General features: G+C 38.7%; 2 protein-coding genes across 4 annotated transcripts in view; one reads left to right on the top strand and one right to left on the bottom strand.

Annotated features, from left to right (window-relative positions):
• Nucleotides 1–3847, bottom strand: part of SASS6 (SAS-6 centriolar assembly protein) — a 53854-nt gene extending 50007 nt beyond the window's left edge. For both annotated transcript variants that reach the window (XM_045897107.3, XM_045897108.3), the window contains exon 1: nt 3541–3847. In XM_045897107.3, coding sequence (XP_045753063.1) covers nt 3541–3605 — 65 coding nt within the window. In that variant the 5' untranslated portion in view covers nt 3606–3847. The remainder of the gene's footprint in view (nt 1–3540) is intronic.
• The window catches only part of TRMT13 (tRNA methyltransferase 13 homolog), a 28153-nt gene continuing 7720 nt past the window's right edge, over nt 3845–24277 (top strand). The window contains exons 1-10 of one of the 2 annotated variants that reach the window (XM_045897103.3): nt 3845–4093; nt 6883–6929; nt 7018–7084; nt 12064–12126; nt 12317–12386; nt 12541–12647; nt 12991–13158; nt 15071–15143; nt 20442–20516; nt 23823–24255. In XM_045897103.3, the coding sequence (XP_045753059.1) occupies nt 3947–4093; nt 6883–6929; nt 7018–7084; nt 12064–12126; nt 12317–12386; nt 12541–12647; nt 12991–13158; nt 15071–15143; nt 20442–20516; nt 23823–24255 (1250 nt within the window). In that variant the 5' untranslated portion in view covers nt 3845–3946. Of the gene's footprint in view, nt 4094–6882; nt 6930–7017; nt 7085–12063; nt 12127–12316; nt 12387–12540; nt 12648–12990; nt 13159–15070; nt 15144–20441; nt 20517–23822; nt 24256–24277 lie in introns of those variants that run through there. The other variant, XM_045897104.3, reaches the window with a different exon arrangement.

Here is a 24277-nt window from a genome sequence, read left to right as displayed (position 1 = left end):
TTCAGAAAATATAGTATCTGAAATCACAATCTTATTTTCTCCATTACAATGGTTGTCATAGGAACAATATAAAACAAATCAATAAAAACTCATAAAAAATGCTATTTCTCAAAATAAATGTCATACTCTGAACAACGCATAAATTCACATAACATCCTCCCTATCAGTTAGATTTGGCATTAGCAGAATTGGATTCTAGCCCACCTCCGCCACCTAGAAGCTGTGACCTGAACCTTTCAATTCAAACAAATAAAAGCTACTCTAAGCCACGTAGTATGCTGGATACTAGGGATACAAACAGAAATAAACATGGTCCATGTCCTCAAATCAGATTAAATGACTCTATCCAGACTTGCTTCTGATTGAATTTTAGTGCTTCAAGAGAAGGAAGGGAAGGGTTACTAACACTGAGCACCTACACTACTGAGTATCTACCCGGTGCTTTACATATACCTTATTTAACAACAATCTTACTAAGTAAATAGTTACGTCTGTCTTACAAAGGAACAACCTGAGGTGCACAGTTACAAACTTGGTTAAAGTCACCTTACAGAGCCCAAATTAGAACTCAGACTTTTCACCTACACTATGCTATCTAATAAATGAATAGGGCAATTAATTTCAACTTGGGCAACTTTGAAAAGGTCCTTACAGTGAAGGGATTTAAGATAGACCTTGAAGGTTATGACAGAAGAAGCAACTGAGGCAGGGAGAAGAGCAGGAATAGAAGTATGGTATTGAGAGAGTATCAGGTACATTCAAGGGATAAGTAGTCTTGTATGACTAGCATATGGGAAAAAGAACTTCTAAAACAAAAATGAAAAAAGAGGTTGGTGTCAAACCATGGGCTTCAAAATTCTGCATTCTTCCCTCCAGAGCTCTCTGAGTTATCTTCCACTGACGTTCCTTCTTTATGACTTTAGTATATTGATGTCACTTCATGCATTCATCACACTTTAATAATGTTCAGTGAATGCTTATTGTGCTTCAGGCACTGTTCTAAGCACTTTGTATGTATTAACTGATTTCATGCTCCTAATTATCCCGTGAGGCAGGTACTTTTATAAGCATTAATTTAAAGATGAGACACAAGGAAAAAATGTACAAAATCAGTCAGTAAGTGACAGAAATGGGATTTAAACCCAGATAACCTGGCTCCAGACCCTGAACTCTTAACCTGTGCTATGCTGCCTCTCCAAAGAAGATGTTTTTGTTTCCCCTATTAAAGTGTGAGTTCCTTAAGTCCCAGAATGAAAATTGGTTTTGTTGTTGTTGTCAGGAGGCAGGGGAATAAAGAGAGAGGAAGCCAGACAATCTCAGCATGTAGGACAATTCCTGGTACAAAGTATGTGTTCATAAATACTTGCTGAGCTGAACTGGCCTTGGATTTTTTTTTTTTTTTTTAAGATTTTATTTATTTATTTGACAGAGAGAGAGAGATAGCGAGAGCAGGAACACAAGCAGGGGGAGTGGGAGAGGGAGAAGCAGGCTTCCCGCCGAGCAGGGAGCCCCATGTGGGATTCGATCCCAGGACCCTGGGATCATGACCTGAGCCGAAGGCAGACGCTTAATGACTGAGCCACCCAGGCGCCCTGGCCTTGAATATTTAACTAAAGTCCAGATTGCTTTCCCTATGGGTCAGGGCCAGCATATTTTCTGCAAAGGGCCAGATAGTAAATACTTTAGGCTTTGCAGGCCATAAGGTCTCTGTCACAATTATTCATGTCTGTCTTTACGGCACAAAAGCAGCCAGACAATTCTCAAATGAGAATGGCTATGTTCCAATAAAACTTTACTTAAATAGGCAGAAGGCCACCTGGCCCATGGGCCCGTTTGCCGATCCCTGCTACAGGTGATAGAAATATATCAAAGGTTTCTAAACAAGAGGAGTAAAAAGGTTGACAATGTGTTTTAAGAAGATAACTGTGATGGCAATATAATGAAATGGAGAACTAGGAGTTCCAATATTGGAGTTAAGAAATGATGCTCCCCCCTTTATATTTCTATAATTATTCTAGAACACTGCTGTCCAACAGAGATACAATGGAGGCCACAAATATGAACCAAATATGTAATTTCAAATTTTCTAGAAGCCACATTAAAAAAAATTAAAAGGAACAGGTAAATTAATTGTAATATTTTCCTGAATATATCCAATATGTCAAATATAAATTTCCCAAGTTTATGATATTCAGAATATATTTATTAACATTTGTTATGTTAGTAATTTATACCCAACATTATACATATTCAATATATGCAAAATAGCGTCATCTTTACAATCAACATAAAAATTGAGATATTTTACATTCTTTTTCCTAGTAAGTCTTCAAAACTCAATGCGCATTTTAACTCTTACCACACCATCAATTCGAATTAGCTCCATTTCAGAAGTCCGATCACCATATGTGACTCTCGTACTGGACAGCACAAAAGAATGACCAACTCAAATACCCTACAGCATCTCCACATGCAGCTGCTAGCTTTGGTATCATCTCCTTGCCTGGCTTGCGGATTGATGTTAGACCTAATTCTGAACTATATACTAGCTACACATTACTCAATAAAGCAATGCCTTCATTTTTAACGTCACATTTCCACACCTTTTAGTTTTCACAGACATTTTCAGATTTGATCCTCATATTATGTATGTAGTACCTTATGTCAGTTTTACAAATGAGGAAACAAGAGTCAGCTACTGAGCGGCGGAACGGAGACAAAATCAAAACCTCCTGGCTTCTAATCCAATCTGTTAAGCCCCAACAGCACCACCACCTTTGTCAAAGTCGTAATTCTGTGTTTTTATGTGAGACTGGCCTTTATTTCCTCCTCCACTGGACTGTAAACCCCACGAAAACAAGGACTGTTCTTCCTGATCACTATATTCCCAGTACCCAGCAAGGTGTTTTGCCATAAGCAGTATTTGTTAAATGAACGAATGAATGAAATTTATCATTTCCTCTACTGTTTCTAGTCGATGATAATAATAATAAACGTAATTTATTTTTAGTGACTAATGTAAAGGCACTACACCATAAAACCTTTTTTAAGCTGAAGCTTAAATTTACTTCCAATATAATTCAAAGATGAGCGAAAAAAGGGCTGGGAGCCAAGGCCAGAGTTCTTGCGTCGGCCCTGCAGTGAACTTGTTCGGAGTTCTCGTGTAAATTACTTCACTTCTCCGGACAAAATTAACTTTCTCTGTCAAAAACAAAGAGTAGAACTATAATCTCCACGATTCCGTTCAGAACTAAAAAATAAAAAAATTTTTATTTTTTTAATTTTTTTTTTTAAATTAACTTGACGCGGGTCAGCTTTCCATTTGCTCATACTCTCCCTCCTGTGCCCTCCGCAACCGCCAACTCGGTGAGAGAGGTAACATCAGGTTCCAGGTGGGACTCTCTCCGCGTCCCGGGACGCCGGCCGCACACCCAGCCGCAAGCCGGCGTCCACTGGCCAGAGCCGCCATCTTCCCCCCTCCCCCCGCCTTGGCCGGACCCCAACCGCCACCCGCGGGCACGGGGAAACCGGGAACCTCACCTCTCCTCACAGTCTTTGCATTTCACCTGCAGCGGGACGAGCTCCTGGAACAGAACCTGGCTCATGTTGGTCCGCTGCCCCTGCCAGTAAGCGGAAAAGTCCAGCAGGCCCAGCCCACGGAACTAGCCTAAAGGAGTCCCGGTCCTGCTAAAATTTGAGTTTGGCGCTCGGCTTCCGCTGAGGAGGCGGGGAAACAGAAACAGAGGGAAGGCGGGGGAGATTTGAACCTCGTCAGCCACCATCAGTTTCTTCCGGTTTTGCGGAGGATGGGGCGGCAGTTCCGGGCATTAACCTGCGTGGCGGGACGCGCGGCAGCCATATTTGTTAAGGGAAAGGGGACCCGAGGGGAGCAGAGAACTTTTCTTCTCTTCACCAGGTGCTTGCCACCTCAAACGAAGCCTGAATTATGGCGGCTTCTGCGCCGGCCCCGCACACGACTGACTTTCCGGCTGAGGGTCGGTGCAGTTACTACGTGGAAAAGAAGAAGCGGTTCTGCAGGATGGTGGTGGCGGCAGGGAAAAGATTCTGTGGGGAACACGCTGGAGCCGCGGAGGTCTGGTATTGCCCTACCCTGTGGAGAGTTGGAAATAAGTTTCTTGGTCCGGCAACTCCCCTCTGACAGATTTCTGCTTCTGTTCCCTGGATTTTCCAGCTTTTCCTGTACTAAGCGCAGCCCTGCCCTCCCTAGGGAGCGATGATGAGCCGTAGCGAAGTGCAGTGTTTCTCGCACTAAATAGAGCGCCAGCAGTGACCCGTTTATTTTGATTCTAACTCGTGGTAATGGTAGACCTAAGTTTTACTCCAAACTACCGCCTCATACTCCGCCCAGCCTCCCCCTTCCCGATGAGAAAAGGTAGTTTAGAAAGAATAGTGATCAAAGATCCCAAGGTTTCACTAATTGTGTTCTGATTGTTTTGTGAATAATAAGAAACTTTTAAAAATTTTTATTTAGACGTGCAACTCTTTAACTATAGAGAACAACGTGGTTACCAGAGTGGGGAGGGAGGGACTGGGTGAAATAGGTGTTGCGGATTAAGGAGTGCTCGTGTGATGAGCACGGAGTGATTAAAAACTTAAAAAAAAAAAATTTAGAGTACAGTCTTGAAAGCAACTTGTAACTGCTGAAAGGAGGAAGGAAAGATTTAAAATCATGTGAGAATTGACTTTCCTTTTAAAATTGAAAACAGGAGGCGTACAATTTTGTTTGAGAATACGTATAATTGTACTGTCGATATAGAGTTGACCCTTGGGACGCCTGGGTGGCACAGTCGGTTAAGCGTCTGCCTTGGGCGGGGGTCATGGTCCCAGGGTCCTGGGATTGAGCCCCCCATTGGGCTCTCTGCTCCTTGGGGAGCCTGCTTCTCTCTCTCCCTCTGCCTCTCTCCCAGCTTGTGCGCGCGCTCTCTCTCGCTCTCAAGTAAATCTTTAATAATAAAAATACATACAGTTGACCCTTGACCACATGTTTACATGGATTTCATAAACACAGCACAGTACTATGAATGTATTTTCCTTAAGACTTTCTTAACACTTTAGCTTTATTGTAAAAATATAGTGTGTAATACATACAACAAAAAATATACATTAATCAGCTGTTTATGTTAGCAATAAGTCTTCATTCAGGTCAACAGTAGACTATTAGTTAAGTCAAAAAGTTTTTATTTATTATTTATTTAAAAAAATTTTTTTTTATTAGAGCAGGAGCAGGGGGGAGAGGGAGAAGCAGGCTCCCCGCTGAGCAGGGAGCCTGACTGGGGGCTCATCCCAGGACCCTGGGGTCATGACCTGAGCCGAAGGCAGACGCTTAACCAGCTGAGCCACCCAGGTGCCCCGTCAAAAAGTTTTTAAATCTCTGGGCGCCTGGGTGGCTCAGTCGTTAAGCGTCTGCCTTCGGCTCAGGTCATGGTCCCAGGGTCCTGGGATCAGCCCCGCGTAGGGCTCCCTGGTCAGTGGGAAGCCTGCTTCTCCCTCTCCCACTCCCCCTGCTTGTGTTCCCTTTTTTCGCTGTGTCTCTCTGTCAAATAAATAAATAAAAATTTTTTTTTAAAGTTTTTAAATCTCATTTTTTGTGAAGTCAAAAGTTATTTGCCGAGGAGAGTGTGGCTGCCCCTACCCCCCCTTCAAGAGTCAACTGTATATTTTTGTGTATGTGTATTTCTTTGGGATATATATGATAGAAAAATAAAACTAAAAATGAGGAGCAGAATGCTTGTAGAAGAGGAACCTGTTTAGTCAGTTTTAGAAACCAAATAGGCAAGCACCTGGTTTCATGCCTTCTCCATGTCCAGTATTATTCACATTATTTCCTTAGATGTTTTATCCTGGGCAGTATCCAGTACAGATCAGCCCCGAGACCTCCTTCATCTGCTACTGCCCATCATAGCCATAACTCTACTTCATATTTTGATAAACTGATAACTTGCCTAGAGTGAAGTATACGGAAACAAATATATACTTGTTTTGGAATGTGGGAGACCTGTGTCTTATGGTGAGAACTCTCTGAAGTATACCTACAGTTGTATTGAGTGGTTTTGAGGGGACCAGCAAACATTTCTTGATCAAAAAATGAGATTTATAAAATAACTAAATAAATAAAATTTTTAAAAGTGAGATTTATGGTAGGAGAAAGTTTTGTTCTCACTCTAAGACCTTATACTTGACCTTAGCGAAACATCTCAGAGATGAATGCAGTTGGTGACAGTGGTAGAATATGTCTAGTTCCTTACAAGCTGATCAGTATTCCTGGAGAGGAAGAAATGTTATTATTGGTCCCTTGAAGAAAGATTGCAGAACATCAAGGGAAACACTTTATATGGCACGATTTGGTTTTCAACTGTGGGTGTCCTACTGAATCTGTGATTTATGATCTAATTGGGTGTTATGCTTCCATCTTTTTGTCTTAAGTATCATATATAGCTGAGACCACTTGTACACATTTTTACCTGCTGGTTCTTAACTGAGGGTGATTTTGCCCCCCAAGAGACACTGTAAAATATTATTTTAAAATAATATTATTATAAAATAATAGTGCAAATTATAGTCGATGCTATCTTAGATTCGAAATTCCATATGTAGGCCTTCTCTACAACCTATTTGAAGCTATAAACCCTTGTTGTCCAAAGCATTTTTGCTCGTATATACAAAAACTAGCTACTTTGGAGATTTTTGTTGTTAAACTCTATGACCTTATTGTACCAATGTTTTACTAATGTCCTTTTAAGGTTTCCTTACCTCGTTTTGGGAATGCATAAACTTATGATTACACTGACGTTATATCTAGTATCTGTAAGCAATGAACTTGATATTTTTCATCCAAGTCAATATATCATCTTTCTTTATTAGGAAGAAAATGCTCGGAAAAGAATTCTCTGTCCTTTAGATCCAAAACAGTAAGTATGGGTCAGTTAAGGGTTTTTCTATGCTAGAAAGAATAATTATCACAGGTCTTATTTTAAATAATTTTCTCTTTAAATTTAGCACAGTATATGAAGATCAACTAGCAAAGCATTTGAAAAAATGTAACTCAAGAGAGAAGCCAAAACCTGTAAGTGTTTGATCAGTAAAACTGAAAGGTGAAATGTGTGGTATGTAATGCTTATATATACTTAGTTGATTACAAATGTGAATACTTAACAAGACCCTAGCCTCAGAAGGCTTGAATGTGGTAAATGCATTTGAGTATATATATAGGACGTCAGACCGTGAATCCACTTATAACCCTAATTCAGAGAATAGAATTTTATGCAACAAGTGTATTGTTTAGAGAGTAATTTCACAATTTATTCAAAATATTTACTGAGTGCTTACTAAATTTATTTCAATAAAATATGGTCCCAGCCTTCAAGGAGTTTATTTGAAACTGATAAGTTAACTTGTAAATAATGGATCTTAATAAGTTCAATGAAAGAAGTAACTACACATGTCATAAGAGCATGTACTTGTATAAAAATTAAAATTATATCCAAGTGGTCAAGAAAAGCTTTCCAGAGGGAATAGCACTTGAACTCAGTCTTGATTTGGCAAAGAAAAGGAAGAAGAGTCCTTGTAGGTGAGAAGAACTATATTCACAAAGGCAGAAACTGGGAAACCACATTGAGTCTTTCAAAGAACTCGGACTTTATTCTGAAAGATATGGGGAACCCCTGAAAGATTTTAAGCTAAAGAACGGTGTGGTCAGATTTACCTCTTAAAAAACTTTCTCTCAGAGCAGTGTGGGAAGATGGCGTGGAATTAGAAGGACTAGTTAGGGGCTGTTGCTGAAATCCAGGTGGGACATGATAAGAGACTAAATGAAAGAGAATGGAAAGGTTAGGGAATAAATACAAGAATTATTTAGGTAGCAGAATCAAAACGTGATGACTAAAAGCTGAGAGTTGGATATGTGAGTCTGCAAGTCAGTAGAGTGGTTAGTTTGGAAGTCAAATACATACAAGTCATAGGTAAAGCCTTGGATTTTTAAGTTACCCAGGGTAAGAGATTGGAAGGGTGGGGGAGGAACTTGTTTATTCAATAAATACTGAGCACTTATGCCAGACATCGTACCAAGCACCCTGCCTATAAGAACATTACAGTCTTGGGAGAGATAAAAAATACAGTATTATGTGTTTAAAATTGATTAAATACAGAGTGCTATGAAAGAAGAAAGGAGAACCTAACCCTTTTTTGGAGAAATAGGGGATGAGAGAGATGGGGAAGGAGTCAGGGAGGCTTCTCTGAAGGAGTGTCATACAATGAGACCTACGGGTCAGAGGAGAATCAGCTAAGGGCGCCTAGGTGGCTCAGTTGGTTAAGTGTCCGACTCAATTTCAGCTCAGATCATGATCTCGTGGTTATGAGATCAAGCCACGAGTCGGTCTCCACACTGGGCATGGAGCCTGCTTAAAATTCTCTCACTCCCCTTCGGCCCCCCCCCCTTTTAAAAAGGGGGAGGGGCGGTGGGAGGAGAACCAGCCAGACAAGTGGGAAAAAAACACATATGTAAGTACCTAGAAGTGAGAGAGTTGATAGCTTTATCTGGGACTGGGCATTGCACATGATTGGTGTATAGAATATAAGGGGAGAGCTGAGTGAAGATGAGATAAGAGATAGCCACAGAATAGAGTATGAGACTCTAGGTGACACTGACATCAAAGGCTGAGCTGCTCTTATCCTCAGTGGGCTTTTGGCATTTCAAGTGGGATAGTCATGTCCTGTGTATTTCTTTTTTTTTTTTTTTAACATTAAATGAACATTTTAATATCAGCAAGAACATCTAGATTACAAAAGCGGGTAGCATTGGCCACTAGGTAGCCACTTATTCTTTCATGTAGCAATTGATGTGACATTAATTTATATATATGCATAGTAGCTTCATTTAGTGTTCCTTACTCATGTAACATTAAACATTAAATACCTATATATTTTAGGTATTGAGGATCAACTGAAAACAAAAGAATTTTGTGGAGTTTACGTCCATGGAGAGAGAACCAAAAAGTCAAATAAATATATGTATAATGTCAGGTGATTAAAAAGAAAAGACATTAAAAAGAATACTTTGCCATATATCTCTAGATTTCATAAGATTTTGTTGGATAGCAACCAGCCCTAATGAAAACAAAATTTTTTAAAGTGAGTTTCTTTCTTACATTATATGTTATCTGTGGGCCATTATGGGTCAGCTTCAGCTCTGGGTTTGTGTCTTCATTCTGGGATTCAGGCCAGATTATGTGGGTTTTATGACCAATTTTGGAGATTTGGGCTTTTATTTCAAGAGAGGAAGCATGTCCTGTGTATTTCAAAGGATCCCTGGATTTAGTATTCCTGGCCTCTGAGCAGCAAATGGCAAAGGCACTTGTGAGGAATATGAAGGATCTGAAGTGTAATCTTATTTTCAAGCTAACAAATTAGCCTGCCACAGGTTTGTGGCTGCTGGCAGAAGAGACTCCTAGGTCAGAGACAAAGGACTTCATTACTCACTGCTTAGCAAGTAACATGGGCTTCTTGCCTGCATCGATTCCCCTTGTTCCTTAAGGTCCATGGAGTCAACAGGGCCTAGGTGAATGCTGCACAATTTTGTGCATAGCTTATGTCACAGCTGAAGAACCCCAAGTTTAGGAAATACATTTCTTTTAAAATGAGCAGTAAAGGGGCAGCTGGGTGGCTCAGTTGGGTGAGCATCTGGCTCTTGGTTTCAGCTCAGGGCATGATCTCATGGGTCATGAGATCCGAGCCCCACATTGGGCTCTGTGCTCAGAGGGGAGTCTGTTTGAGGATTCTCTCCCTCTATCCCAGCCCCCACTCACATGCATGCTCTTTCTCTATCTCTCAAATAAATGAATCTTTAAATAAATAATAGGGGCTCCTGGGTGGCTCCGTCAGTTAAGGGTCCGACTCTTGATTTCGGCTCAGGTCATCATGATCTCAGGATCATGAGATCGAGCCCCACGTCAGGCTCCGTGGTCAGTGCAGAGTCTGCTTAAGATTCTTTCCCCTCCTCCCTCCCCCCTCCCTCCCTCTCAACTCCTCCCCCCTTGTGCATGCATGCTCTTTCTCGCTATCTCTAAAATAAATAAATAAATAAATAAAATCTTTTAAAAAATAATAAAATGGGTAGTAAGGAAACCTGCCTGACCTCTGTTCCATAAGTAGACATTTCTTTATTATTATGCTGTACAGGCCTGATCTGCTCTGGGAGACACTATTTCTGTCTTCCAAGACTGCTTCGTATACAAATGTCCTTGATAAGAGAGTCTGGAACAAAGGTTGTCAGTGTGTCTTGCTTCTAACACTTGCAGAAAATTGAGAGACCCATGGAGAATTGTCTCCCAATAGCACCTCTCAGTCATTTTGACAATAAAGTAGCCGCATACATTTCCAAATGCCTTCCAGTTGAGAACCAGCTTAGGTCAAATGACATAAGCTTAACAGGAAGTATTTTTACATTAAGATCTGTAGAAGAAAAAAGATGACCACCCCAGATAGCCCCTTAGTAAAAAGAAAGAATGTTGCCTTTACTTTCAAGTATGCATGGAGATTAGCTAATTTACCTAAGTGCCAGGTTTTAGTTAAGGCAAACAGGTGGAATACATGTTCTGGGAAAAGTTTGAGAGAAGAGGTGAATTTATTAAAAATGGAATACCCCCCAGGGGCACCTGGGTGGCTCAGTCGGTTAAGCATGTGACTCTTGGTTTTGGCTCAGGTCATGATCTCATGGGTCGTGAGATCAAGCCACGAGTCTGGCTCCATGTTCAGTGGGGAGTCTCTCTGAAGATTCTCCCCCTCTGCCCCTCCCCCACTCACTCTCACTCTCTTTCTAAAATAAATAAATCTTTTAAAAATTCTGCATACCAAATGAAAGTAAATTGGTGATAAGTTTCTCCAGTATAAATAGTTTTCACACACACAAAAAAATAATAATAAATAAATAAATAGTTTTCACATTTAAAAATTTAGTCTACAATACAACTTACCTGGAGCACTCTTGGCAACCATTTTAAACTAAGAGTACATCAAATTATAATAGTTGTAGCTAATTTTCTATCATAGTTTTGCCAGTCACCCAACAGAACATTATAATACCTGCTGTCTTCACCTGTTCCGCTTAATCATCAGTTTCCTTATTCATATAAGTAAAGGCAGCAACACGCAGTCCGCATGTTACCCTTCTGCATAACAAAAGTCCATTAGTATGCATAAAGTCCCAGGAGTAGTTTTTACTTTTAGAACAGGGTTTGTAGAAATAGTATTATTTTATTCTTCTATATCTACATGGTCCAATGTGGTAACCACTAGCCATGTGTAACTATTTAAATTTGAACTAATTAAAATGAAATTGAAAATCCAATTCCTCAGTCACACTAGCAGAATTTCAAAACTAGTGGTTACCATGTTCTCCAGGGAAGATATGGAATATTTCCATCATTGCAGAAGGTTCTGTTGGACAGTGCTGATCTAGATACTTACGTTGAATCTTTCTCTCTGAAGATACACTAGAAAGATCTTACTATGTTAATATAAACAACATAGTGTCATAGTACATTTCTATTTTTTATTTTAATCAGAATTTTAAAATAGAAGAAATCAGACCTAAACCGTTATAATATCATATCTTATCTCTATTTTTGGTCATGCTGCCTGTCTGATAAACAGCCATGTGTAGTTGGTACTTTGTGGTTTTTACTGTAACACCGTAAGCAAAACTGACAGAGTCCTAAGTCTATGCTATAGGCAGGTAAAAACGTTAATAAAAATTACAAACAAATTTCTTTAGACTATAAATGTTTATTCAAATAACAACTCACTAGAATATATGATTCATAAACATAGAGATTTTTGTCTTTTCTGTTCTCTACTCTGGTGAGTCCTCAGCACTAAAACAAATTAAGGACCACAGTAGGTGCTCAGTAATTATTTAATTCATAAATGGGAGAAAGGGAGGATGGTGGGTACAGAGTATGGGAAGAAGGGAAGAACCAGTTTTTCACCTTGATTTTTGTGAGCTCTTCACATTAATAACAGTATTGTTGTGGTTTTGTTTTTATTAAGGACTTCTTTATTCAAGATATTAACGCAGGCTTAAAAGATGGAACAGAAATACCTGAACAGTTAGTAAGTACTTGACTTAATATTTAATTTTTATTTAAAAGGTGTCTGTGAACTATTTCTGTGAATAAGCTGTGTTCCAATTTTTGTTAGAATAAATTAATTGTTTTAAATTTAGAATACATTTTCCTATAGAACCCTTATTATTAGTGATGGTTAGTTCCCAGACAAGCTGATGCCCCACTTTTGTATATAGGTTCCAATTTCTTCTCTCTCTGAAGAGCAGTTGGAAAACTTAATTAAGAAATTGAGGAAAGCAAGTGAAGGTAAGTGTGCCTACAGTTGTAAGTTAAAATTTTTAGAATAATTAGGTGCCACATGAGTGATACAAGTGTGGTTAACAAGATGTTACTACCATTGTTCAGAGCCCCACGGTTTCATGTTTGGTTGCTTAAGCTATTGTGCTTATATTTGGCACAGGTTTGAACTCTACACTTAAAGATCAAATTATGTCCCATCCAGCATTGCATGATGCCCTTAATGACCCTAAAAATGGTGATTCTGCAACCAAACACCTGAAACAGCAGGTATGTTTAGGCCATAGTAACTATACTAAAATTGCCCTTTTTTCATTTGTCAAAAGCTAACATTCTTTCTAAATACAGTTCTTAGATTTTGTTTAGTTTATCTTACGGGGAACAGAATCTTTCCATTTCAAAAAGTATGTGTAAACATATATTAAAAACTTTTGGCATGGATATGGTTCTGAGTATTGTGTGTTAGAAATTTCAAAGCAAGGGAAAAAATTTAAAGCCAAACAAAAATTATCAATGTGCACATGCTGCCTTTTGTAGAAATTACCTTGCTATTTTCCCATTCAAGCCAAATGTGTTCGCTCTAGTTTATAAAATAATCTTGTGAAGTTTGCAGGCTTCTATTTTAGGTAACATTGAAAAATTAAAGTTACTTGGTCCAAGAAGATGCTTTGTCGAGTTTGGAGCAGGAAAGGGAAAATTGTCTCATTGGGTTGATATTGCATTAAAAGATGCTGAGAAAGTTCACTTCATCCTAGTAGAAAAGGTGACCACGAGATTCAAGGTAAGTGAAATCATGGCAGTGTATTAGTAACCAAACTTTGTTTGCACTTTTCTTGTTAAAAATAGAATGATACTCAGAAACATGTCTCTTAAAGAAAATTATTTTTTGGTGTTGATTTGATATGGCTTTTTATTCTTTTTATTCTAATTATATTGATAAACTGAAGATAAATTTTTTAATCTAAATTTTAATAGCCCATTGAGCTGAGTTCTTAAAATTATTTGCAGAGACAAGAAAATATGTGGAAAGGGCCAAGCTCAAGCTAGGAGTTAAAAGTCTTGGGTTCTAACCTGCCTGTGCCACCTACTAACTATTCATTCAGTAAATATTTATTGAGCATACCATTAGGTACCATGACAGACAGTGGGTAGATAAAGTCAAGACAAGGTCCCTATGCTCTATTACTGATATTTAGAAAGGAGAGACAGGCAAATTAATGATTATAGAAAAGTATCAAAGTATGAAAAAAATCTGCACAGAGTACAGTATGGTTTCAAAAGAGGGAGTGACATATTTTATTGCAGGGAAAGGATGCAAATGGCTACATCGAAAAGGTGATGCCTGAATTCTATTTTGAAAGGAGAACTGGTGTTTTCTAGATAGAGGATTTGAGGAACAGTGTAACCAAATACCTGAAACAACAGGGAAACATGGAAACACTTCTGTGTGATGGGAATGCATGGTCCCAAGTAGAGTTCACTGGTGAGGAGATGGGAGAGCGTGGCTAGACTGGAAGGTGTCCTGTTTCATGCCAAGGGAAGGAGTTTGACTTTATCCTGCTACATGCTGGGGATTCTATGGACCAAGATTTAGTTCTTGTCTTTGAGAAGCTTATATCTAGTGGGGCAGACTTAGGAGTATTCTGGTTCCATATGCTAAGTCTCTTATGATAATGGTAAGTACCAGAAGCCATAGGAGCATGAAGATAGAACACCAACCTCAGTGTAGTGTGGGCCAGGGAAAGTTTCCTGGTGGAAGTGACAGCTGAGAGGAGATTGAAAGAATATGTAAGAGTTGCTGAAGAAAATCAAAAGGCTTTTGAAAAGTTCACCCTAGCAGTACCATTAAAGCTCTATCAGAGGAGTCTGAAACTTGAAGTGGGGAAATTAATAACAAGATAATTATTATCCAGTAATCCACGTAAGAAATGGGCCAGAGCTAAGGCTGTTGCATTGGGGATGGAGAGGAGGGAAAGAGTATGAGAAACGCTAAGATTTTGGAAGCAAGGAGGCTCAGTGATTTATTAGTCATTAAGAATGAGAGAGGAGTTATTTCAGGTGACACTTTATGGCTTTAAGTGACTGGTGGTACGTTTTATCTGAGATAGGGAATATAGAAGGAGGAAGAGGAAGAATAGTTTTGGGGGGAGCAATGATGCGTTCAGTTTTGAAAGAGTTTGCAGTTGAAGTAGAGCTTTCTAGTTCACGGCTAGTTATGTGTCTGGTGCTCATCAAAAATATCTGGGCCACAGTGTCGATTTGTAAGTCAAAGGCACATGGACATAGATCAGAATGGTGGTTGTGATCTTTCAGAGAGAGTAAGAAGAATGATAGAATATACCAAAAATAGTATATTAGGGGCTAACAAAGGCAAAGGAGCTGGCAAATAATCTTAGGTTAGTGACTTAACATCTGTTAAGTTTCCTGTTGTTAGTCACTTAACAACAGGAAATAATTATACATAATTTATAAAATTTTCAAGCCTTTTAAAAATGTATGATACTGTTATTTTGGAGTTTTCATCAAAGACTATACAATCTTAAATTTTTTAACTAGTGATTCTGTTTTTTAAGTATTAAAAAATAAGGTGGGAAATTATTTCCTCTGAATTTTGAAAACAAATAGAAATCTTTTTTTAATTTCATAAAGTAAACATAAAAAACTATTGTTATGACAGTGTTCTGTTTGTGCAGGTAGATGGCAAACACAGAAAGAAAAATTCAGTATTCGAGAGACTTCAAATTGATATTCAACATTTGTGTTTGAGTAAGTTGTATAACTTTCGGTTGCCCTATCATAAATCATAGAAGTTTCAAATTCTGAGGGTTGCTTAGAAACCCAGTCATGCAGAACAGTGTTTCAGGGAAAACAAATTAAAATTAATGCACTGCTACTATAGAATGTTATATCTAACATCTGATTAAGTGTAAATTGAGTTAGGGTTGGAACTTTTTAAAAATGAGGTTTCAGTATCAATTAGAAATGGAAGTGTCATATTAGGAAAGAGTTTAAAAGTTTTGATAATATGTCCCTACATTATTTCTTTGTCCTTTTTAATTATGAGTCTGTGCAGGGGTGCCTGGGTGACTCAGTCAGTTGAGTGTCCAACTCTTGATTTTGACTTTTATCATGATTTCAGGGTTGTGAAATCGAGCCCTGGCTTCAGGCTCCATGTTAAAGATGGAACCTGCTTAAGATTCTCTCTCTCCCTCTTCTTCTCCCCCCACCCCAAAAAGGCTAGTGCCTTCTGCCTATAATTAACATGACTTTACCTAAACTGTTAAAGAAATGAGATAGTTCTTTGTCCAGCTGATGGTAAAACATACTTCCTAGAATTTTAAATTGTACCAATATAATTCATCTCTGTGGAAGTCACATTTCATACACACACACTCCCTTCAGTCATACTCTTTGTGCCTTTTCTGTACCTTTTTATAGTTTTTCATAATTAATACAAACATATCCTAGTAACTTCCATCCACTAATTAATACAGCTTTGTGAAGCAACCCAGCATTTATATTATATATATATTGCTGTATTTAAAACTATTTAACTGAGGGGGTGCCTGGGTGGCTCAGTCAGTTAAGTGTCTGCCTTCGGCTCAGGTCATGGTCTCAGGGTCCTGGGATCGAGCACCGCATTGGGCTCCCTGCTCAGCAGGGAGCCTGCTTCTCCCTCTCCCTCTGCCTGCCTGCCTGCCCTTCTGCTTGCTTGTGATCTCTCTCTGTCAAATAAATAAATAAAATCTTAAAAAAAAAAAAAACTATTTAACTGAATATATTACTTCTCTGACATTGAAAATTCTAGACACGTTTTTACGGTATGTGTTGAATTCTTATTAAGCATACTGAAAAGTTGCCTACCATATTTATTAAATAGTTTCTAGATCACTCTTCTGGGCCCACCATGTGCCCCCATTCCCTATTTTTAAACTAAAATAAGAAAGATAAGAGAGAAAGGAGCAAATACCTACAATCTAGTTCAATACTGCCCTTTTAGAATTTACATTAATTGGAAAATCTTTTCCTGCTAAGCAGTGACTAACTAAAAATATAGCCACTAGTGAAAATGTGAATTTTAATCTCCTGACCTCCATACTTCAGTTTTTTATTAATATTTAAAATAAAAGACTTACTTAATGACATACTGAGAGTGTGTAAAGGTAGTTTTGAAATGAGGAGAAGGTGACATTTATTTAAAGGACTTCTCTTCCTTTCTGGGTGGCAGGGTTAGAATTGACTACTCATCATTTTAGGGGAAGAAAAAGAATAGGAAGTATCTATTGAATGAGTTTACTGCAGACATCCCCATCCCCTTTCTTTTTTCCTTGTTTTTTGTTTTTCTTTTTTGGGCTTTTTTTAAAGTTAGATTTGTGTGTTTAAGAGTCAAATAATTCTACAAGTTCTCAAGTTGTTTTAAAAACAGCACCAGCCACTTCCTCCCTGCCATGTTTCTCTCTTCGGAGCCAACCACATTTACCTCTTATAGGTGAATTTTGTTTTTGCTGCCCGTCCCCCTTTTTTTTCCCCAAGCATTATCTACCGGTTTTTCCCAATGGAAGATGAAGATTTTCTACCCCTGCCCTGCCTCAAGTGCAGACACTTCCCATTCCTCATCTTTCTAATATGTATTAAATGATTAAATCCTCATTTTTGATCACTGGACCATGTAGTAAATTACTTTTTCCTGTATAATTTTTTGTTTGCTAAATTAATAATTTATAATTTTATTTACTTGGTCTTTTAAAAATCTATTTGTCGTAATACATTCATCAAGTATTCTGTTAGTTTCTGTCTTCCTGAAAAATTCTCCCCTTTATGCTTCAGACATGTTCCAATCAAGACTGGACTTCTCCCCTGTATGCTTCAGACATGTTCCTGGGGCACAGTGATCAATATAAAACTCTCTTCAGTCTCATCCTGGGGATTTCCTTCACTCTCCTGAGTGGGAATTTCTTTTTCCACATCTTTTCCCGTATCTTCCTCTGTTGATACACTCTTTTTGGGCAGACCACCTAGTCCTATAGCTTCCTAAGAAACAACGCATTACAGATAAATTTGAGACCTTGCATCATCCAAAAACATCTTTTATTTTACACTTGACTTGGCTGGGTATTTGTATTTCTAGGTTGAAAATCATTTTCCTTTAGAATTCTGAAAGTTCTATTCCACTAGTATTGTTTAAAAGTTCAGTGCTATTCTGAATCTTGATCCCTTGTACTGGATATGCTTTTTTCTTGAAATGTATACGGGCTTCTCTGTCCTTAGTGTTTTAAATTTTCAGTGATATGCCTTCATATGGTTATATTTTTACCCATTTTGCCTGACTCATTTATAGCAGTGGTTTCAGTGGAGGCCACTTTGTCCCCCAGGGCACATTGGCAATGTCTGAGACATTTTTGGTTGTCATAGCAGGGGGCATGCTGCTGGCATCTAATGGATACAGGCCAGAGAGCCTGCTAGACCAGAGGCCTGCTAAAGATCCTATACGGTATAGTAGAGCTCCCCACAACAAAATTATTGGGGCCAAAAAGTCAATAATACCAAGGGTGAGAAATCCTGATTTAGAGATTCTAGTGTTCTTAGCTTTCTGGGAAATTGCCTTGCATTCTTCTTTCATAATTTTCTCTGTTCCACTTTCTCTTTTCTCCTTTTCTGGAAGAATTCTTATGATTTAATTATTAGACCTACTGGGATGGTTTTCTACTTCTCTTGACTTCTCTGTGTTACATCTTTTGGTCTTTTTTCTATACTTTCTAAAATTTCCCCAACTTAATTTCTTCTCTCATAGTTTTAATTTCTTTTTTTTTTTTAAGATTTTATTTATTTATTCATGAGAAACAGAGAGAGAGAGAGGCAGAGGCAGAGGGAGAAGCAGGGTCCCTGCAAAGCAGGGAGCCCGATGCGGGACTCGATCCCAGGACGCTGGGATCATGACCTGAGCCGAAGGCAGACGCTTAACCGACTGAGCCACCCAGGCGTCCCACTCATAGTTTTCATTTCTAAGATGTTTTTCTCTGAATTTACCTTTATTGTTATATCTTGTTCTTTTTTTTTCTTTAAGTTTTTATTTATTTATTTGACAGAGAGAGACACAGCTAGAGAGGGAACACAAGCAGGGGGAGTGGGATAGGGAGAAACAGGGAGCCCGATGTGGGGCTCGATCCCAGGACCCTGGGATCATGACCTGAGCCAAAGACAGACGCTTAACAACTGAGCCATCCAGGCGCCCTGTATCTTGTTCTTTTTTATAATTATAATATCTTTCTGGGGATATTAATAATAGTTTTTTTAGAATTATTCTCCCTTCGTAATCTGTTTTCACCAATTTGTTCTTTTCCATTTGTTTTGGTCTCTTGACTTAGAGGCTGTCCTCAAACATCTGGTGCTCCTTGATGGTGTGTTCTTAGGATTGAGGGACTCAGAGCTCTGAGTCCTTAGGTGGAGTTGTTGACTCTGAGCTCCACTTTGTGGTGATCTGCCTAAGATGTGATCTTTCCTCTTGGGCAGATCAGATTCCACAGAGAAGACTCTTCTGATCGCCTACCTAGAGAGTAAAGGTCTGATTACGAACATCTTGGGACCTGGACCCAATGGGGAACAAAAGCTAGGGAAATTAGTATGCACACTCACTGACTTCTGCTATTTTACCATACTTCAACTTTGAACTTCCTCTTGTCCCTCAATCCACTGTCCTCCTGTTCTACTTGCTCCAGAGAATTAGTCTAGTCTTCTACCACGTGGGAAACAGGTAGTCACCAAGGTGGGGATCTGACTATTTAAACAGACTTTCCACCAGTACTCTCTATTGTAGCTACTCAGTTCTACTACCTGATCCCCCCAATTCTTGAGCCTTTTGAAGATTTGTGGAATAAATTTGGTTGAGTCACAGCCTTTCCCACTTTTGTCTCCTTTTGTCCTCTCTCAGATCTTATGAGTTTATACCTTTTTAAAAATCCTTCTATCCTCATGTTGGTGGAAGTTTTAGGAGGGAGTAAACTAGATATTTGCATTTAATCTACCATCATTTCCCAGAAGTTCCTCTGCTCTATTTTCTAAGCCCAAAGAAAAAGGAGAGAGAAAATGAGGTAATTTTCAAGCATAAAGCAGAAGGGCTTTCTTAGACATCCTTTCCCTTCACCCTAATTGATGGTGAGTTTCTTGAACTACCTTAATTTAAACTTCTATATTCCCTGACAGAGGCAAACTGTTCCACTTGGTTCCATTTTCTCCTGGCATGGAATATACTAACATTTGAAAGCAAGCAACAGAAAAGTTGAAATACTTACTAAGTACTTCCATTGGACTGTTCACTGTGCTAGATGCTGTAGCTGGATTTGTAGGAGGAAGCATACTTTTCATTTCAGAATCTTACAAAAAAGAAAATAAATAAGGGTGGGATGGAGGCCATAACTGTGATACAATGCATTACCTTGTGGACCTTTTTTTTTTTTTTTTTTTTTTACCTTTTAAGGACTGTTATGAATGTTTTCTTTTTTTCAAAACAATGTGAAAAGCTAAGATAATATCTTTTTTTTGAATATCAAGATACAGTAAAAACTATAGTTAATTGTAATACTGAATATAGTATTTTATAATATATATTGGTTATGTTATTAATATATGTTTATCATATGTATTATTTGTTCAAAATAAATCTTCTAGCAGGGAAAGCTTTGAGTTCTTTTATCAATGAGTTAATAATATTTAGCAGAATAGGCTTATACAGGGGAAAGTCCTGAGTCAGAATAGAAGAAATAACATTGGCCTAAGAGTCAAGAAACTTTAACTCAGAAAGAGAGTCCCCCCTAGGGGCGAGAGGGAAAGAAAAGGGAAAAAAAGAAGAAAGAAACTTGAATTTTAATTCTGGCTGGTCAGCAGCCCTCTATGTTGCTTATCAGGTCATTACATCTGTGAGTCTCTTATTCCGCAGCTATAAAGTGAGAAATTTTTGTTTTAGTCTCTCTCGGTCCTTAAATTCAAAGATTTAAATTAGTTCTGTCTTTTTGTTAATGTCTTATCCCACAGGAGAGCTAACTTGGTTCTCATTTCCTTTTATTTCAGATAAGATTCCTTTGCTAAGCAAAGAAAAACTACCTGTGGTAGGAATTGGAAAGCATCTGTGTGGTGTGGCAACAGGTATGTAAACATACTAATAATGTCTAGATGAACACATTAAATTTTAGCTTAACATGGTCCCAATCTTTGAAATAGTCTCTTGAGTAGTTTATATCATCTATGCTTACAACTGATTAATCTTTATCATAGCACTGGCCCTGTGTTAGATCAGATATATAGTTTTTTTATTTATCTGCTTATTTTGGCCATTTTGCAGGATGAATTAAGAGTGTTATGTGGAGGGGCACCTGGGTGGCTCAGTTGGTTAAGTGACTGTCTTCAGCTCAGGTCATGATCCTGGAGTCCCCGGATCGAGTCCCACATCGGGCTCCCTGCTCAGCAGGGAGTCTGCTGCTCCCTCTGACCCTCCCCCCTCTCGTGCTCCTTCTCTCATTCTCTCTCTCTCTCTCAAGTAAATAGATAAAATCTTCAAAAAAAAAAAAAAGTGTTATGTGTAAATACTGAGTCATATGAGACTAAAAGCTTTTTGGGTTATATTTCAACCAAAAAGGAAACAAATCCTTTATGGAAACTGTATGATTTTACCCCAAAAGCTACTGATTTTTTCAAGAAGTTGCGTGGGAAGGACTCTGAAACCTCTCCCACTAGAAGATGATTATGTACCAGGATTCTGAGGAAAATGAAAAAAGAAATGTCAGATAAAAAAACCTAAGATGGGGGCACCTGGGTGGCTCAGTCGTTAAGCGTCTGCCTTCGGCTCAGGTCATGATCTCAGGGTCCTGGGATCGAGCCCCACATCGGGCTCCCTGCTCCGCGGGAAGCCTGCTTCTCCCTCTCCCACTCCCCCTGCTTGTGTTCCCTCTCTCGCTGTGTCTCTCTCTGTCAAATAAAAAATAAATACTCTTTAAAAAAAAAAAATACCTAAGATGTCTTATCTTAGCATGTCCATCTGTCAGGTGTAGCATGGTAAGGTAGAAAGAGCACGGACTTTGAAATTGGATAGTCCGGAATTCAGCTGTGCTGTGTAACCTTGGCAAATTACTTAACCTTTCTGAGCTTTGGTTATCTCATCTGTAAAACAGGGATAACATAATTTACCAGGTTACATGTAAGTGTCTAGCACACATTAGTGCACAGTGAATGTTAACTATTGTTACATCTTCCTGGCTCCTATTGGTTTCATCATCTCCCATACAGGGAACTCGGAGCCTCCATAGACATTATTCAGTTTGGCTGGGAAATGGCTTTGAGTATTGTATATTTATGTTGTCCTTCATAGTTTTTAAGATGACATTCATGTACCTTATCTCATTTGACCCTCATAAGAGCCTTCTGGCATAAGCCAGTTCTGTCCTGGGGAGGGGAAAAAAGCACACTCATTTACTCTTACCTCTCTGACCCAAGTTTCTCAGAAGTGTAATCTATATTGGCTATTTTTCATTGTTCCACACACTTTCCCCTCTTGATTCACTGTGTGAATTCTCCCTTCATCACTCTATTGTTATCTTACTGAAAAATCTCTGCTGCAGTTGCTTGCCCCTTTTTTTTAAATTAAGTAACCTCTACACCCAAAGTGGGGCTTGAACTCAGGACTCCGAGGTCAAGAGTTGCACGCTCTTCAGCTTGAGCCAGCCAGGCATTCCAGTTGCTTGCCCTTCTTGAAATTCAGTTTCTTTCTCTATTGTGACATTCTTCTTTCCTGGTTCTTCTACATCTATGCCCTTCTTTCTCTCATGGTCTCCTTCCACTACCTGTTCTTTAATTACTAATATTTAGACCCCTTGGCTACACAGCTAATATGTCTTTCCCTTTAAAACTTTGCAGTAGTTCCTAATACTTACAGCGTAAAGTCCAAGCTCTTTACCAGGAGGACTGGCTGTCAGTCTGGCCTGTGCTTTCCAGCCTTTGCCGCTTCCTGCCTGCAGCTCTGCTGGTCAGCAAACTGAAACCCTGTGTACTTTTCCCATGTACTATACTCTGTCAGTTTCTAATTTTCTTAGTGTTTATCATAATTGCATCCACATAGCTACCTTATGGTATTTTAATTATTTTTTTATTATATAATTCTAATTCTCCCACTTTGCTGTGAATTTGTTGAGCACAGGGGAGTGTGCTAACACTTTGGTTGGCATATAATAGAAACAGTAAGCATTTGAGTGAGTGAATGAATGATCTTGACCACCAATTTGCTGTGTTTCCTGGTCCCTTTCTTTGGTATGTCACGTTGTCCTTTAAGTTCTTTGTAAAAGGAGGGGTTAAAATAGATTGTTAAAGCTCCTTCTGATTCTAAAATTACTTCATTCTTTTAATAATTTTTCTGGTTATTCATGTTTCTGAAAATCATTTACTAAAGTCAAATATAAATAAAACTGACTGAATATATTTTGTCAGAAAACAATAGCTTTTGAAATAGTAGATTAGCTATTCCTTTCTCCCAGTGTTTATTGACTTCAACTCATATATTGAATTAAATTTACTAGTGAAATATTAAGTCATTTAATAGTCACTGGTGACATCTTAGGGTAATAAAATTTTAAAATATATATGTTTTTGATTGACTAGGCACAGCATGCTGGTCTAATCAGACAAGAAATACCATTTTTACAGTATATATTTGGGGTCTTCCAAATATTGTCAACCATAGAGCAGTCTTCACTGGGAAATAGTCGTAGTCATCAAAAAATCTACTTGTTTAGCTTTTAAGTTTAAATTTTTCTTTTTAATGTGGAGTACATCCACCTCGAAGTTTATGTGTATAATCATCGTTACATTTGCAAAGCTTGCACGTGAAAGGCATTCAGTAACTAATTGCTGAATGAATGCATAAATACTGTAAGGCTGCTCAGTGAGGCCTACTTCCCACAGAATGACTCCCTCTTATCAACTCTTCAGCTCATCCGGATTTGCTGTGAACATCATATGTTTCAGGACTGACACCTAACATCAGTCTAAGCAGATGCCTTTCCCTTCTATTCTTTCTTTTCTTTGGGTTTCTTAAACTCAAAACTTCCCTGGCATGTAAGTGTAGATCAGTGATTTTTTTCTATGCAAGTCCTTTCCTCAGCTAGAGGAGGAGAAATGAGAGCCAAGTTGAGTAGTTGGACTAAAGTTTTTACAGACTGTAGACCTTAAGCTTCAGCCAGTTGTTTGGGGAAGTAGAATAAATCATTAGAGAAAATGAGATGCTAATGAGAAAACAGCAAATATGAACAAAATTGATAATTCATGGAAGAGTTGTTACAAGTATAAAGCCAAGCAGGTTTTTGTTGTTGGGATTTTAGAAACCATACTGCTGAATAAATGTAAAAAAATACTTATTTTTAAAGATGATGTGGTTTGGGGGGGGCCACATAATTGTGTTTGCAGATCTTGCATTACGATGTTTGGTTGAAACCTATGCTGCCAGTTGTGAGGAAAGGAATGAAGAACCTTTAGCCAAACGCATAAAGAATGATAAAACAGAGAAAGAAATTAACACTTTGGCCAAGGAAGGAAATGAGAAAAATGTCCCAGAGAAGTGGAGCCCTGTGGCTGGCATTGTTATTGCACTCTGTTGTCACCACAGGTGTGATTGGAGACATTATGTGGGCAAAGAGTATTTCAGGGCTCTAGGCCTTGGAGCAGTGGAATTCCACTACTTTCAGCGAATGAGTAGTTGGGCGACTTGTGGGATGCGAAAAACATCTTTGGAAGCCTCCAATCTTACCACAAAGAGAAAAGATAAGCAGAATGGTGACAGTGAAGAGCATGATGACGGGGGATGCAGAATCACGGATGAAAGCACCGAGAGTGTCCCTGGGTAAGTGACTACTTGGAAATGC

The sequence above is a fragment of the Mirounga angustirostris genome, unplaced genomic scaffold (genome assembly GCF_029215605.1).
Source record: "Mirounga angustirostris isolate CCGP_5_RB_7025 unplaced genomic scaffold, mMirAng1.0.hap1 SCAF_4, whole genome shotgun sequence".
Taxonomy (NCBI): domain Eukaryota; kingdom Metazoa; phylum Chordata; class Mammalia; order Carnivora; family Phocidae; genus Mirounga; species Mirounga angustirostris.
The sequence above is the reverse complement of the archived record's forward strand: the minus strand, read 5'-3'. Positions and strand labels throughout refer to the sequence as shown.